This window comes from Lissotriton vulgaris, chromosome 6 (assembly GCF_964263255.1).
Source record: "Lissotriton vulgaris chromosome 6, aLisVul1.2, whole genome shotgun sequence".
NCBI classification, from domain to species: domain Eukaryota; kingdom Metazoa; phylum Chordata; class Amphibia; order Caudata; family Salamandridae; genus Lissotriton; species Lissotriton vulgaris.
The window spans coordinates 145,540,966-145,559,228 of NC_141694.1; the positions used below are offsets into that span (position 1 = coordinate 145,540,966).

General features: G+C 49.1%; 1 protein-coding gene across 1 annotated transcript in view; it reads right to left on the reverse strand.

Annotated features, from left to right (window-relative positions):
• XKR6 (XK related 6) overlaps positions 1 to 17,731 on the reverse strand; it is a 703,926-nt gene extending 686,195 nt beyond the window's left edge. The window contains exon 1 of the mRNA XM_086925144.1: positions 17,109 to 17,731. Within this exon, the coding sequence (XP_086781270.1) occupies positions 17,109 to 17,731 (623 nt within the window). The remainder of the gene's footprint in view (positions 1 to 17,108) is intronic.
• Between the last annotated feature and the right edge of the window lie 532 nt (positions 17,732 to 18,263).

The window sequence follows — 18,263 nt, forward strand, 5'->3', positions numbered from 1 at the left end:
GCAGTTCAAGGAGTCTGGTTTGCATCAGAGCACAGAAGACAAGCAGCAGTTCAAGGAGTCTGGTTTGCATCAGAGCACAGAAGATGAGCAGAAGTTCAAGGGGTCTGGTTTGCATCGGAGCACATAAGACGAGCAGCAGTCCAAGGAGTCTGGTTTGCATCAAAGCACAGAAGAGGAACTGTGGTTCAAGGAGCCTGGTTTGCTAAAGAGCACAGAAGACAAGCAGCAGTTCAAGGAGTCTGGTTTGCATCAGAGCACAGAAGACAAGCAGCAGTTCAAGGAGTCTGGTTTGCATCAGAGCACAGAAGACAAGCAGCAGTTCAAGGAGTCTGGTTTGCATCAGAGCACAGAAGATGAGCAGAAGTTCAAGGGGTCTGGTTTGCATCGGAGCACATAAGACGAGCAGCAGTCCAAGGAGTCTGGTTTGCATCAGAGCACAGAAGATGAGCAGAAGTTCAAGGGGTCTGGTTTGCATCGGAGCACATAAGACGAGCAGCAGTCCAAGGAGTCTGGTTTGCATCAGATCCAGCGCCAAGACACCCCAGGGTATATGTTGCGCTATACAAATGCCAATAAATAAATAAATAAATAAATAAATAAATCGTAAAAGACAGCAGTACAAGGAGTCTGGTTTGCATCAGATCATAAAAGACAGCAGCAGTACAAGGAGTCTGGTTTGCATCGGAGCACAGAAGACGAGCACCAGTTCAAGGAGTCTGGTTTGCATCGGAGCACATAAGACAAGCAGCAGTTCAAGGAGTCTGGTTTGCATCGGAGCACAGAAGACGAGCACCAGTTCAAGGAGTCTGGTTTGCCTCGGAGCACAGAAGACGAGCACCAGTTCAAGGAGTCTGGTTTGCATCGGAGCACAGAAGACGAGCACCAGTTCAAGCAGTCTGGTTTGCATCAGAGCACAGAAGACGAGCAGTGGTTCCAGGAGCCTAGTTTGCATCAAAGTATAGAAGACAAGCAGCAGTTCCAGGAGCCTGGTTTGCATCAGAGCACAGAAGACGAGCACCAATTCCAGGAGTCTGGTTTGCATCAGAGCACGGAAGACGAGCAGCAATTCCAGGAGTCTGGTTTGCATCAGAGCACAGAAGACGAGCAGCAGGTCCAGGAGTCTGATTTCCATCAGCGTTTAGGAGATGAGGAAGAGTTTACATCAGAAAAGAGGGGATGTGGAAGAGTTCAAGAGGAGATGTTTGCATCAGCCACAGATGCAGAGAGTCCAATGGGTGTTGTTCACATCAGCACATGGAGAGGTTCAGAATATCCACTCAACTCTTTCACAATCTCTGTCCTCTGATGTGAACCAGCCCCCTTGAAATCTTCTGCATCTCTTCTACTCCAGTGCAATTCAGACTCCTTGAACTGTTACACACACATCCTGTTTTATTTTCCCAACAATAGCCCTTGAACTCGCCCACGTCTCCTTTGCTCTGTAGAAAAAGCCTAGTGACTCTTCCGCATCTCATGAGCTTAGACGCCAGTAAAACACTTTAAACTCTTCTACATCGTTTGTGCCTTATTATAGACAATACTTCAACACTAACCACCCCATAATTGTGCTCTGATCCAAGCGACCCATTCACTCTTCCACATCTCCCGTGCTCTAATGTAAACAAGACCCTTTAAACGCTTTCACATCTCCTATGATATGATTTCATATAAACATGATCCCACGTTTCCCCACCTCCTGTGGTTTGATTTAAACAAGGACCATTGAACTTTTCCCGATTTTCTGTGCACTGATGTAAACATGAGCCGCTGACCTCTTCCACTTCTCCTGTGCTCCGACGCAAACAACCCATTAACTCTTCCATTTCTCCTGTGCTCTGATGCAAACAACCCATTCACTCTTCCACTGCTCCCGTGCTCAGATGTCAACATCCCATTAACTCCTCCACTTCTCCCATGCTCTGATACAAATGACCTATTCACTCTTTCACTTCTCCCATGCTCTGATGTAAGCTAGAACCCTGGACTATTCTGCATGTTATGTGCTTTGAGCAAAGAACCCTTGATCTTTTAGCCATCTTCTTGACAATGGCGTATAGAAGAGCCCTTGCACTCTTCCACATCTCCTGTGCTTTCAAGTAACAAGACCCCTGGAACTCACCCATACCTACTGTACTATGATATAAAAAACTTTTATTCCCCTGCATCATGTGTGATGTGGTTTAAACAAGACCCCTTGTACTCTCCCACACCTCCTGTACTATAGTATAAACAAGACTCCTTGAACACACCCTGATCTCCTGTACTTTGGTGTAAACAAGGCTCCTTGAACACACACTGATCTCCTGTACTATAGTGTAAACAAGACTCCTTGAACACACCCTGATCTCCTGTACTATAGTGTAAACAAGACTCCTTGAACACACCCTGATCTCCTGTACTAAGGCATAAACAAGATTCCTTAAACTCTACCACACCTCCTTTACTTTGGACTAAACAAGAATCCTTGAAGTCTTCAGCACCTCCTGTATCTTGGTGCAAACAAGGCTGTTGAACTATCCCACATCTTCTGTACTATGATATTAAAAGACCCCTTGAACTCTCCTGCATCTTGTGTGCTTTGGTGTAAAAAAAAACCCTTGACTCACCCGCACCTCATTTACTTTGGTGTAAATAAGACTCCTTGAACTCTCCCTCGTCTCCTGTTCTTTTGGTGTACACAAGGCCCATTTAACTCTCCCTCACCTCCTATACTTTGCTGTAAACTAGACTCCTTGGACCCTCACTAAGCTATAAACAAGATTCCTTGAACACTCCTGCACCCCATGTACTTTGGGATAAATAAAACCCCTTGGACTATCCCACACCTCATGTACTTTGGTGTAAACAAAACCCCTTGAACTCACCCGCACCTCACGTGCTTAGGTGTAAACAAGACTCGTACTCTCCCACACCTCATGTACTTTGGTGTAACAAAGATTAATTGGACTTTTCCACACCTCATGTGTTTGATTTAAACTAAACCCCTTGGACTCTCCTACATTTCATGTACTTTGGTGTAAACAACACCCCTTGAACTCACCCGTTCCTCATGTTCTTTGGTGTAAACAAGATTATCCAGTATTGGGGTATCTTTCATAGATTCACATGCCTGAATCATTCCCCGTCGTCGAGGCGGGAGTCCCACGGTAAATAAAAAAGCAGTGCCAAAAGCACTTTGTAGTAGTAGGCCCTAGAAAAGGCCTGAGGCCTATATTATAGTAGCCTATCTACATCATTATGCTAAAAAGACCAAAGTCTTTGCTCCAACCAATCAGCTTACAGCACCCTCTAGAACCTTCCCTGCAGAGCCAGCTCTCCTCAGATTTTCACCGCACGTCGTGGGTGAAGGGAGTCTCCCTGAGCTCTGCTCAGTTTTTTCTTCAGTTTTACTTCTTTTTGGAGTTCCAGATCATACTTCATTTCTCTGACCCTGTTAAGGCAGTAATATGGCAGAATGGCAGTAAACAAGGTAATAGACTATATTTTATGTCTAACCTTTTCCTCAATAGCTCTCACGTTCTGAGAGATGAGGCTATTATGGGTCAGAGACTTCAACCTGCCACTTCTGATGAGGATGATGAGAGGTCAAAGGGAGAAGTCGCGCCAGGAGCCTACTGAGGGCGCGCATAAAAGCCATAAGATTCGCCTTGAGTCTTTATAGGCACTTCTCGCAGAGGATTCAACTCCCTTTTCTTCCCTGACACTGCATCAGGGAAGTCCACTTGACCTGACATTAGGAGTATATAACGTAACTCCATGTCTACTATTACTGCCTTACCTTTATAATCCTCATCTATTATGATCGTCGACGACTGCCTTATCTTCGATGGTCATCTACGATGACCTCTTCTACGAGATGGCCTCATCTACGATGGTCGTCGACGACCGCCTCATCAACGGTGGTTGTCGACGACGGCCTCGTCTACGATGGTCGTCGACGACGGGCCTCGTCTATGACGGTCGTCGACGACGGGCCTCGTCGACGACGGGCCTCGTCTACGACGGTCGTCGACGACAGCCTCGTCTACGACGGTCGTCGACGACAGCCTCGTCTACGATGGTCGTCTACGATGGTCGTCGACGACGGGCCTCGTCTACGACGGTCGTCGACGACGGGCCTCGTCTACGAGGGTCGTCGACGACGGGCCTCGTCTACGACGGTCGTCGACGATGACAAAATTCGTCTATGACGGACGGTCGTTGACGAGGGCCTCATCTAAGGTGATCGTCTATGCCTGATCTTTGATAGTGTCATCTACAATGGCAATGCCTAGCTACGATGGTCGTCTATGACTGCCTTATCAAGGTAGCCTCATATACATATGACCTCATTTGTGAATGGCCTATACTACACATGGCACCATCTATGAATAGTATCACCTATGGCTGGCCATCATTTTATTGCCTCATCTATGAGTGCCTCATCTACGGATGTTACACTTATGTTAACCTCATCTATGATGGTATCGCTATGACTGTCTTCAATGACAGCATCATTCTCTAGCAATGGCCTACTCTAACAATGGCCTACTCTAACAATGGCCTACTCTAACAATGGCCTAGTCTACCACTGGCCTGGTCTACCACTGGCCTAGTCTACCACTGGCCTAGTCTACCACTGGCCTAGTCTACCACTGGCCTAGTCTACCACTGGCCTAGTCTACCACTGGCCTAGTCTACCAATGGCCTAGTCTACCAATGGCCTAGTCTACCAATGGCCTCATTTACCAATGGCCTCGTTGACCAATGGCCTCGTTTACCGATGGCTTCGTCTATCAATGGCCTACTCTAACCATGGCATTGTATATCAATGGCCTTGTCTTTCAATGGCCTCGTCTACCAATGGCCTCATCCGCCGATGGCCTGATCTACCAATGGCCTCATCCACCGATGGCCTGATCTACCAATGGCCTCATCTACCGATGGCCTGTTCTACCAATGGTCTCACATTTGTGTTACCCTCATCTACGGATGCCCTCACTTATGATTGCCTCATCCTCGATGGCATTGTATATGGCTGTCGTTTATGACAGCCTCGTCTAGGATGGTTGCTCATGATGGTTATCTTTGACGTCGTTCTAGTCGGCATTAACCTGGCCTACATAACCATGTCTACGACAAAGTCTATGATGCGATTGGCTGCGATGGCTTCAGCGGTAACAGCATTATATATATATTTTTTAATGTAGTGGGCAGCAGCTAGAGTTTGACTGCCAGTTACAGGCGAGCAAACAGAATATCTCCTTCATGGTTTTGAGAAGGTATGCAGGAAGTTTACGAGAGTAGTACCTATTATAGACTAAGTCTATTCCAGTGTTTCTGCGCATAGAACAGAAATGATGTGTACCTACTAACAGCCCATCCGGTCTGATAGGCAACTGTTCGACCAAATTCAGTAATTTCACAGCCCGCTCAACAGCAATCTAAAATCCTGCAATGCCTATTACCACACCGCCTGACAAAGAAGGGTGTCGTCTGGACCTTATGGGGAAAAATTCTCTACTTTGGCAGCAGCCTCTAGTAGAGCTGGCAATCCTTTATCCATGATCGGTTGTTATGACTGTCGAATATGGTTGGACATAACGAGTTTCAATGACCTCATTACTGAGGACCGAAGGCGGGATGCAGGAAAGATTCTGTTGGAAGGTGAACATGCCGCATCAAAACTTTAGATTGCGCCTTGAACATCGACAACAACAACCTCCGTCATTTAGCAGGGGAGGCAGGGCTTAGACGTCAGGGATGGCTTAAAGCCGCTACCTTAAGCCCTGAGCAAAGATTCTTGGCATGGCCTATGATGAAGAGTTTTTGGTTGGGTAAACATTTTAAAGAAGCCCTTTTAGTTATAAAACCTGGCTCTGATACTGCACGATCATTAAGCACCCTTCAATATGGGTGCGGATCTTTCTGAGGAGCGAGATGAAGAGGTTTTCATCAAGAGGAGGAGCAGTATCAATCTCGGTACAGCCTTGCAGCCAGGCATCTTGCTGTAGATAATCTGTCTAGTTTCTCCCGTCAGGGTGGTCGAAAGAGATTTAAGTATCAAGGCTGAGACGCTAACAGGAAGCCATGATCCCCACAGGGCTCCAATCATTTTACCCTTTTCTCGCGTGGGCCCGAAGATTTCAGGTTTTTGTTTACAAGTGACAAAGAACTATGTCAGACCAATGGGTTCTATACCTAGTAACCAATGGCCACTCCCTGGAATTTATCAAACAACCATATACTACTCCGCCCAGGGGTCCCCATCGTTTTCACAACAAATAAGTTATTTAAACGAATATTTTATGGCCTCTCTGGATGGAGAGGATGCAAATTTCTACATACCTGTCCACCCCAAACAGCACAAATATTTTCGCTTTCACGTGGCTGGCGCCCATTATAGGTGCGGAGTGCTCCCGTTTGGGCTGAAATCGTCACCAAGAGCCATTCACGAAGTACTTGGTACCAGTGGCAGCAGCATTGAGATCTTGAGGAATGCAAGTATTCCCCTATCTAGAAGAATGACTGCTCAGAGGTCCTTCAGAACACGAAACCAAGATTGCCACAGTAGATGTACCCATCTCGTCTTGTATCTGGGGCGGATCCTCAACGACAGCATCAAATGTTTGCTTCGTTCCTGAAGATGTGCTCTTCAACGATACATCTCATACCCTTAGCGTGGCTCAAAATGGGACCTTTTCAGGAAGACAAACAATGGGTTCGTTCGACAATACCATCAAGGTTACGCTGTGCATGATAAATTAGGTATATTGCTGGTCGCAGACAGAGAATATAACCCAGGGTCGCACGTTCCTGCAAACCATTCCAGGGTTAGTTTTAACGACTGATGCCTCCATGAAAGGATGGGGAGGTCATCGGCAGGATTTGCAGAATTCAAGGAAAATGGTCTCAAAGACAAAGACAACAGCAGATCAACAGGCTTGATCTCCACAACGCTGTTCTGTTCCCCCAAGCATTCCTTCTGAGGATTGAGAATTCCTCTGTGCTAGTCCAAACCGACAATATCATCAGCATGTATTATATCAATAAACAAGGAGGAACTGAATCGGCTACACTCTCGCAAAAGGTTCAGGAATTGTGAGAAGGTGTCGCATTTCACACGATTTCGAGAGCTGAACACGTCAGGGCTCTCCACAATGCTCTGAGCATGTCTCAGTCGGACTGTCACGAGTGGAAGCTGGGAAAGGGACAGGTGAACCCAGTATTCCAAGTTTGGGTTCAGCCGGCACGGGATCTATTTGCGTTCAAAGAGAACAAGGAAGGCCGATATGATGCCAGCAGGTTCCCTTAACAGGGATCAAGAAGGAATGCCCTGTCCATGCAATGGTCAGAAGTTTGTGCATACGCTTTTTCCCCAATGCCATTGGTTCCGAAGGTGTTTTGCAAGATGAAGCTGAAAGGTTACCATCTGATTCCGATTGCGCCCCGTTGGCCTAAATTGGTTCTCGGAACTTCTGCTATTGTTTACAGGCAAGCCCATTCGGCTACGGCCTGAGCTTACGATGTTGTCAGGGGACGGAGGCCAAGTGGTTCATCCGGACCCACAGTCACTACACTTGCACGCACAGCTTATCATTTGTTAGAGTTCAAGGGCATCAACGTTTCAAGGACCTATTGTGAAACTTTGGCCAAATCTCGTACCCAAGGTACAATCAGGGCTTATCGCCTCAAATGGAAGCGATTTTGCGGTTGGTGTGAGGTGAATGCCATTCCCTCAATTAGTTACTGCAGAACAAGTTCTCCATTATCTGCTCTTCTAGCCAAGTGTGGGCTTAGTTTTTTCATCGAACAAAATGCGTCTTCCAGATTTAGGAAATGTTTAAAGTTTCTTTTTTCTGCTCTTCGGCACTTGTCAAACAGTTTATGAAAGGGCTTTTCCAAGCCTTCTCTCCAGGCGAGCACCCTCCCAGAGTGGGAACTCGGCATTGCTAGTGCAGTTAATGCAGTGTACATTGGAGCTTAACCAGTAACCAGATCTCAAATTCCTCACCTGGAAAATTACCCTTTTACTGGCTCTTACCTCTGGAAAAAAGGGTTCGTGAGATCCAAGCTTTCACTATAAAGGAACACCTCAATTTTACATTTTCCTCGGAACTATGTAACCCTTTGGACAAATCCCAGGTCCATTCCTAGGGTACCAACACAATTTCAGTCTAACGAACCGGTAAGATTAAAGACATTCTTTCCGGATCCGTCTCCTCCAGCTGAAAGAGTAATACACTCGCTGGAGGTTTAACGCTGTTTAAGATTCTAACTACAGAAAACTAAGGATATCAGATGATCCAGCCAGCTGTTCGTGGCTTATGGTCAAGCTACTCTTAGAACGGCTGTAACAAAGGCAAGAATAGCCAGATGATTAGCATCTTTTCTGCCATGACAAGACTAACAAACCTTTGCAGAGGAAGGTCAAAGCTCTTTCCGACTAGAACAGTATCAACATTCACAGCTGTGTAGGCTGGAGTAATTCCAGAAGATATGTGGATCTGTGACATGGAAAAATGTCCACACGTTCATGATACATTACTGCCTTTAGTCTACATGTCAAGAGGGTTCGGCACTTGGACAGGTGGTCCTACGCTACCTTTTTTCGTTAATACCAGTTTCTGTTACCCTTTGGCTTTTTAAATATTATCTATGCTTGCCTTTATTCATGATATGCATGAGGTTATGCGATTTTAACATATTATATTTATATGTACTTTAGTTGATATATTGGATGTGTATGAGATTTACATATCCATGTTTGGACTTTATTATGCATGTCTCTTTAGTTCGTATAAATCATGTTTTAACTTTAAAGGTTTGCATTATCAAGCCTCTGGTAACAAATAATGGATGCATCTGGGAGTTTATCAGCACACGTCTCCCACCATCCGCAACCGACTGTATACTTGGTATACTGCTTGCTATTCTGATTCAGGCATGTGAATCTATGAAAGATACCCCAATACTGGATAAGAAAACAAGTTACTTACCTGTAACTTCAGTTATCCAGTATTGGTATCTTTCATAGATTCACATGCACCCACCCTCCTCCCCGGAGAGTCAGTTCTCTAAGTTCGGGATACTTGTTCCCACTTGTGCTACGAAAATCTGAGGAGAGCTGGCTCTGCAGGGAAGGTTCTAGAGGGTGCTGTAAGCTGATTGGTTGGAGCAAAGACTTTGGTCTTTTTAGCATAATGATGTAGATAGGCTACTATAATATAGGCCTCAGGCCTTTTCTAGGGCCTACTACTACAAAGTGCTTTTGGCACTGCTTTTTTATTTACCGTGGGACTCCCGCCTCGACGACGGGGAATGATTCAGGCATGTGAATCTATGAAAGATACCAATACTGGATAACTGAAGTTACAGGTAAGTAACTTGTTTTCTTCCTTGAACTCTTCTGCACCTCATATTCTTTAGTGTATACAAGATTCTTTGAACTCTCCCACACCTCATGTACTCTGGTGTAAACAAGACTCCTTTTATTTTATTTATTTTTACCATTTATAGAGTGCACTGTAACCCTGCGGGCATCCTGGCGCTAAGACAGCAAGAGAACCGTAATACTAGACAGCTGAGCTAGATGGGAGCAGCTGATAAAGAATTTGAAAAGAAAAAAAGAAAAAAAGCTCAGGGATCAAGCTTGAGGAAATAGCCATGTCTTTACTTTCTTAAGGAACAGCAGTAAGTTCTGAGTGCTCCTGATTTCCAGGGGGAGGTTGTTCCAGAGGCGGGCGGCCGCCACACTAAAAGCTTTTCCACCCATGGTTGCTCTCTTTGTCCCTGGTATCATGACAGAATGGGCTGAAGTGGAGCGAAGGCTACGAGTGGGTACGTACCATTGGAATCTGGCTTGGATCATCTTGGGCCCTTGCCCATAAAGTGCTTTAAAAGTTACACACAAGGATTTAAACAAAATCCTTTGTGCCTCTGGGAGCCAATGTAATTCCGCTAATGCCTGTGTTGTCGAGAAGCGATGTGGTCGGCTTAACGCAAGCTTGCCTGCTGATGTCTGGATACTCTGAAGTCTGGCAATCAGATACCCTGGGGATTCCAGAAGCAGGTCGTTGCAGTAACCTAGGCGGCTTAAAATAATGCTCCTGACTACTGTGGTTCTTGCCTGGACTGGCAGTAATGGTAATATTTTACACAGTCCTCGAATGAGAGTGAAAACAACCTCCCACTACTTTATTAACTTTATTTAACTCTCCTGTAACTCGTGTACTTTGGTGTTAACAATATTCCTTGAACTCTCCGGCACTGCATGTTCTTTGGTGTAAACAGACTTGTTGGACTCTCCCACACCTCATGTACTTTGGTGTGAGCAAGATTCCTTGGACTCTCCCGCACCTCGTGTTTGGTGCAAACAAAACCCCGTGGACTTCCCCACACCTCATGTACTTTAGTATACACAAGAGCCCCTGGACCTGCACTATGGAATAAACAAGATTTCTTGAACTCTCCTGCACCTCATGTACTCTGGTGTAAACAAGACCCCTTGGACTCTCCCGCACCTCATGTTCTTTGTTGTAAACAAAACCCCATTGCACTCCTCTGCACGTCAATTATTTTGGTGTAAACAAGACCCTTCCCGCACCTCATACACTTTGGTATATACAAGATTCCTTGGACTCTCCCGCACCTCGTGTACTTTGGTGTAAACAAGACTCCTTGGACGTAAACAGACTCTGTTGCACTCTCCCGCACTTCATGTACTTTGATGTAAACAAGACCACTAGACTGTCTCGCACCTCATGTACTTTGGCATAAACAGTATTCCTTGAACTCGCTCACCTCTTGCAGCTCTAAAGTAAGCTAGACCCCCAAACCCTTCCACAGCTCATGGGCTCGGATGCTGCCTAGATTCGGCTAATGATGCTCTGTCATCACTTTCTCTACACCCTCGGCTCGTTCCTCGTGTATTTTAAACCAGCTGCGAGTAACAAGTCAAGTATCCGCCCTCAGAGCAGGGATTCCATAACACGTGTACAGGATACATTTTTAATGCCCAGGGAGTTGGGGCCGGGAGTTGCCTTTCATTCAGCAGCAATCTGCTCAACAGGTATTCAGATGAGAGCAGCGCCCAGGATGGGATCACGGAATGTATCTGCTCCAGGCACCTGGAATGTGGCTGCACACTTACACAAACTGTATTATTAACTAGCAGCTCGTTGACTCTTAGAACAACTAGCGTCAGTCTGACTGCCGGACTGTGTGTTTTCAGCCCGCCTCTGTGTCGGCCTATACTTGCTCCACTAGGGGTCATTCTACTTCTCGATGTCTCCGTCCATCAATCCAAGTCCAGCTGTCATACTTTTTCGATTTGTGAATTGTCAAACTTTTCTGTCTACACATCGCTCTTTCCATCTAGGTCTCTGGCTGTGCATCCATTCATCCAAGTGTCCATCTAGGTATCCATCTGGCTAGCAATCTGTCCGTCTATCAATCAGCGAGTGTGTCTATCTGTCAGTCTCTCTGTCCTTCTCTCTGTCCTTTATTCCATGCAGTATTTCATTTCGTGATCCACACACCCATTGAGCAAACAATCATCCATGTGTCCATCTAGTTATCTGTCAGTCTAACCAGTTGTCTAGCCAACCGAGTCTCTTTTCATGTATGCCTCCATCCACCCATTCATCCATCGATCCATACACCTGGGTATCTACCCATGTATCCAATGGGCTATCGATATATCTGTTTGTCTGTGTCGGTCTATCTGTCCACCATTCCATGAGGCAGCCTCTTTTCATCGACCTCTTCACCCTTGCATCCATCCGTCAATTGATCCATCCGTGTGTCTGTGTGTCCATCTATGTATTCACTCTCTCTGTCTGTGCAGCTGGTCTGTCTGTCTGTCTGTGCAGCTGGTCTGTCTGTCTATATATATATATATATATATATATATATATATATATATATATATATATATATATATATATATATATCTGTTTTCATCTAGAGTCCCATTCTCCCCCTACATTAATTGATCGATGCATCCATTCAGTTACATTGCGTCTACTTCAGAGGGATTCATCTGTCTATGCGTGTTACTGTTTCTCTCCTAGCTATACGTCACAATCCCACGGTAAGTATATATATATATTTCTCTATATGTCTACACCCACCCATCTCTTTCCATGTATTTCTCGTCTGTTCTTCAATCGAACTGTGCCTGTGTTCGCCTGTGTATCGCCCTGTCCGTGTTTCTGTCGGTCGATCCGTCTTTCTGCGCTGCCTGCCTGCTTGCTTATGCGCCTGTCTCTCCCATAGCCCTCGTAGGTGTGTTCGCTCTTCTCCCTCACTGGCATTTCTTCGAGCTGTCTGCCTCCCAATCCACTGTCCATACTCATGGATCACTGTGCCACACGGCTGGGGGTGCCCACACAATCTAGCGGTTTCCGAGTGCCCTAGCCCACGGAGCTGCTGCCATCGGAGGGTGGAGAAGGCCAGGTGCCAGGGTCGGTCTTGGCAGAGCAGCAGGTATTCAGAGCATGCAGCCTGCTTCTAGCTCCTCTGATGGACACAGATGAAGCGCTGAGCGGGAACACGAGCGCTGGCAGGCGTGAAATGTAGATGGGCCCCATGCCTGGAGAGCAGGGCGGTGGAACATACATCTGCTCGCTGCACGCCTGCCCTGTGTGGGCTGGCAAGCATCCTGCGCTGGCACCACGAACGGCGCTATCCAACACGACAACGCACTGCCGCCCTCACAGAGCACAGAAAGGGGGTACCCAGTCCTGGCAACTTAACATCCCTCCTCTGCACCATTCCCTGCTTAGACCTGGCACCGTACCCTGCCGGCGCCTACCAGGACTGTCACAAAAAGTAGAACCTGACAAACGCCAGCACGTGAGCAATCCACATTCACTCAATACATAAAACAAATGTGACACCCAGTAAAGGAAACAGAAAGACGTCTGGGATTAATATTTTTCAGAAAGTGGCAGCGCTGCAACGCAGCCCTGATTGCAAATCAGCGCTATACAAATCCCTGTTAAAAGAATGCATTGGTGAAACATTTCACTGCCAGTTTCAGGCTCCGGTCTGCCTCTGAGCACGTTTAAACCTTCTGATCGATTTACTCGTTTACAGGCCGCGTACAGGAACACACAATTGATAGTACACACCCTTCTGCACGCTCCGTGCCTCCCTCGTGCCACCGGCGATTTAAAATCCGATTTGTTTCCCATTCTGCCAGCTATGCAGTGTTTTTTCTGCTATCTCGGGGAAAACGAAATTGCCATTTGCATTCTGTATTTGCACAAAACGAGGCGAAAGCAGGAAATACAAATCTAGTGACAGGTATTAATGAGGTCTGAATACATTATCACTGCGGACCCAACCACTGCCTGCGCTCGCAGGGGGGCAGCGGTTCATAAGCGCAACGCGAGAAGCAGCAGCCCGGCTTCTTTTAAACCAAAACAAAAGCACAGAGTAAACGGGGTGGTTTCCATCCACAACCAGCGCCGAAATCAAGAGAGCGGTCTTGGCGCTGTAAGCACGCAGTGGATGATCATTTTAACAACACACCCAGCGCATCCCTGTGTGTATTTGCGTGTGCTTTTGGGATAGTAGACAGGGCGGCTCTCCGGCTATTCCCCGAGTTTGCAATCCTCGCTTTCATGCTCGAGGCTGCCGAGCTCGGGGCGGGTTCCACTGCCGAGTACAAGGTTTAGTCCAGGGAAGCCCGGGTGTCCATGCAATCAACCATATGTCATTCATTACAACGCACCATTGACAAACGCTCTGCCCCCCCCCCCATCCCCCACCATCACTGCCAACCGCTGGAGGAGAGTGTTAAGGTGCCTGCCCTCTCTGATGCTCGGAGTTACGGCATCTTGGCTGTATATATTGTATTTTACCGAAGACCCCCGCCGCCCCTCCTCCCCAGCTTGCACTGCAAGCCCACAGCAGTCCTCGGGTTTGAGCCCTGCCTCCCGGTGCCGGCAGGGCGGGCGTGCAGAGGAGCAGTATGCCACCCCCTCCTGGGGTGAGAAAGTGGGAGTTTACGTGCAGCGAACAGCCTGTCCTTCTCATGCACCTGCCGTCATCAGGATCGGCTCTAGCGATCAATGCGACCCCGGGTGAGGCAAGAAGGAAGGGCTGTGCACCATAGAGAAGGGCGGTCAGTGGTCAGCGTGTGTTTAGCCCCCACGCACGCGTGTTTGTTTCAGAGGATGTCAGTCTGTGTGTTTGTGTGTACGTAGCCTGTGTTTTTTACAGTGTGTGCGTTGCAAAGGAGGCCTGTCTGCGCTCGCGTGTTTGTTTCAGGGGCCAGCTTGTGTGTGCGTGTGTACATGTGTGTTTCAGAGGAGGCCGCGGATTGTGTGTCGGATCTGCACGGGATCGCCGAGTCCAGACCCCCTTTCGCGGCGCTCGTGTGCTGCCCTTCTCGCCTGCTGCAGCAGCGCGCCTTTCCAGCTCGGTGCACAGCTAGTCTCCGCGGATCAGCACCGCGGAGAGCTCCCCGGACACCCGTGTCCTAGAGCCGTGCCGCTGCGCTGAACGCTCCCGGGGAGTCGGATCTGATCGGGCAGTGACACAAGCAGCGCAAAGGGGTCTGAGCAGTGACACATGACAGTGCAGAGGGTCCCTTGGCAGACCCGGCATCAGTGGCAGCGCAGAGGGTCCCCAGGCAGACCAAACAGCGGAACAGAAGGTCACCCCGGAGCGCCCCGCTCACAACGCCTCGCCAAGAGTAGGAAGTGCTACAATAAGGCATTACACGTGCACCCCCTTTCAATGGCGTCTCACATCGCCCCAAAGCGCCCTATCCCGTGGCCAAAGCACAAGAAGATCCGCTTCCAAAGGTTCACACTTAGTCTCTGCTGCAGATAGCGCGAGCCATCTATAGAACAAAACGTATCAGTGCGTCAGCCAGGCCCGAACTGTTCAGCGCCAGGAGGGACAGCGCTTTACATCTAATTACCAGCATAGGAGCTCTGTACAGTCAAGCAAATCTATGGAAACACGGATATTCCATGACCACTCCACAGCACGAGTCAATTCAATTCATGAAGCTTTATTCGGCACATATAAATGACCATAAAAGCACAAGGATAAAATACCATGAATAATACATACAATACATTTCAGAATAAAAAGACAACCAGAGAGTTAGCAGACATAACTCTTAAAAACACATACTTTTTCGAGTCAATTCAGCACCATTACAGCCCCTCCCTAGCCGAACCCAGACCCAGACATAAGATCAGTACAGTCCTTTCCAAGCCATGCCGAATTCCAGAGACCCAGGCATAAGGAGATCTGTACAGCCCCTCTCTAGACATGCCAACCTCATAGACCAGAGGCCAGAGCATAAGGAGACCAGGACAGTCCCTCCCTAACCATTCTTAACCCCAGAGACCAGGGCAAACGGAGATCAGTACAGCCCTCCGTAGGTACAACCAGCTCCTATCTTTACCCTTTGACCCTTTGACACAGGAACACAGAGTCAGGTACAATCAGAACCACAGACAGCTCCTAGTTTGACCCTGGTATACTGAGAGTCAGGTACACTGAGAACCACAGACAGCTCCTAGCTTTACCCTCTGACCCAGGTATACTCAGCACCACAGACAGCTCCCAGCGTTACCGTCTGACCCAGTACACAGAGAGTCAGGTACAATCAGCACCACAGACAGCTCCCAGCGTGAAACCCAGGTCTAGCAGACCAGCACCATAGACAGCTCCAAGCTTTGTCCAACTCCTACCTACGTCACAAATACAAGAGATCGGGCACAGAAACAGCAATAAAACACATACAGCCGGCACAAAATGATCAGCACCAAACGAACAGCATACTAAGAAGGACAAATATGCGCTATACAAGCCTGTATTACCTTTCCTATATCGAGGGCAGCCACAGCACACTTCCAAACGGATCATCAGCAAGGATTACTCCCAAATACGACCACTGACCCAGAAACAAGCGGAGCAGCGCAGCAGCTCCCAGCCCATCCCAGGTATACATGTCACCGGCGGCCTCGGTACCTCCGCACCGGGGCCAGCTCCTGCGGCCACGCAGCCACAGCTAGCCGTCCCAAACACTCAGCTCCATGGCCTCCCAGCAGCCCCGGATATCCCAGCCCTACCCTGCACACTGCAGCCCAAGCACAACACGTCCTGCATGCACACTCGTCCAAAAGGAAACACACCCACGCACAACCTCTAACGTTGCACTTGACATTGCACCACAGCAAGAACAGGCACACACACCGCACGCTCCCTGCTTCCTTGGTGGAGCTCTGGAGGTGAGTCGTGCAGATTGCTTCACGCAAACGGCACTCCACAGCACCCCCTCCCACACCACGACAGTGGTGCCAACCGAACTGTAAGGAGCACCACAAATATAACACGCTTGGACTTTGGAAATAAACACAACCTGAGAAATTTGGGTGAAGCAGAGACATGCTGAGCCACAGCCAGCACAAACACACGACCAAAAACAAGCAGAACTATCAGCAAACTGCGGTCTTTAACCGTCTGTGCAGGCGCTGCAGGGCATGATGGCTGCTCCGAGGGGCCATCCGACAAGAAACCCCAAGTCCGTGGCAGAGGAGAGAGAGGCATCCCCTGTAATTGTCACAAATCTTCCGCCACAGGTGGTCAGAACCCCCCAGTACTAGTATCAGGAGTACCCCATCATTCGTGAAAATGTACCCCAGCAAGAACGACCTAAGCACTCGCATCCAGACTCCCCCATACCTCAACAGAATCCCCAGCAGTGACTAGGCACCCCACACACCAGAACCCCATCAGTAACCCCGAACAGTGCTCAAACACCTCTACGCCCCAACAGTGCCCCACGTCCCATCGAACACCCGAGCAGTGCTCGGCACCCCACCAATGCCTTACCCCCCAGCATAGCCCACACCCCAGCAATGATCACATATATGCACACCTCATCAGGAACCCCAGCAGTGCCCTGGCACCCCATCAGAAACCCCAGCAGTGCCTTACATCCCATCAAAACGCCCAGCAGAGCCCATACCTCATCGGAATCCCCAGCAGTAATCAAAGATATGCACACCCCATCAATGACCCGGCACCCCATCAGAAACCCCAGCAGTGCTCAGGCACCACTGCACCTCACAAGACCCCCCCAAAGCCAGCCTTACCTCCACACTTGCCCCAGCTGCAGGATGTGGATGACCGCCTGCCAGACCCAGACGGAGAGCCTGCAGAAGGCCAGGGCCCCGGGGTTGGTGATGGTGGCCCGGATGTGGTTGACGGCGGCGCCCGTGGTGCCCATCATGGGGGGCCCCCGGCTGCTGAGCCCCTGTACGGCGCCCAGCCCGACCCCGCCGTAGTCCTCGGCGAACCAGCGGAAGCTGAGCGCCTGCACCAGCAGCGAGGGCACCAGCACCAGGGACAGCGTCAGCCCGAACAAGGTGTAGTCCCGCCGCCAGTAGTAGTCCAGTGCCAGCCACAGGTCAGTGCCCACGTCCCAGAAGAAGACGGCCAGGGCCAGCACGATCCACAGGCAGTCCAGCCAGGGGCGATGCGGGCCCGCGGCCGCCGGTGCGGGGCCCCGCTCCTCGCCCCCGGGCTCGCCCCGCCGGCTGCCCAGCAGCGAGCGCAGGCAGGCGCTGCGGCAGCCCCAGTAGCAGGAGGAGGTGTTGCAGCAGTGGCAGATGTGCAGCGAGCTGCTCTCGTTCTCGCCGGGCCCCGCCGCCTCGTCCAGGTTGTGCAGCTGGGCGAAGCCGCTGCCCGCCCGGACGCCGTCCGACTTCGCGGCCATCTTGGTTTTGTGCGCGAGCCGCCACCGCTGCTGCCGCCACCACCCGGCAGGACCCGGGCCCGCCCCGCTTCCGGGGTGCGTGAAGTCACTTCCCGGAGAGAGGCGTCCTTAGGACAAGATGGCCGCCCCCTAGTGGCCAGGTGAGGCAGCAGGGCCACTGCAGCAGACATGGCCAAGTGGGACCAGAAAAAGTGGAGAAAAAAATACTAAACTGCTCTTTTTCAAAGTGTTCTAACTCCACTCTGGGAGGGTATTGCCTGTGTCCTATTCATATAAATACAAATATTTATTTAAGAGGCAGGGGGTGCACCTGTGTTAAATGACGTTTCACCACAATTTTGCGAGTAACCCAACACCTACAAGTGTAACTGAAAAGCAATGTGGCTACACTCTAGGGTTCAGGTGGGGAGACTTATAACCGATCAAACATAGGCACCCTCTTACCTGCAGGTGTAAAAGGTAAAAGTTCTTTACTAAACATATCGACGAATTCTACGCTTGATCTCAAAATTTAACAGTTTTTTGTGTAGGC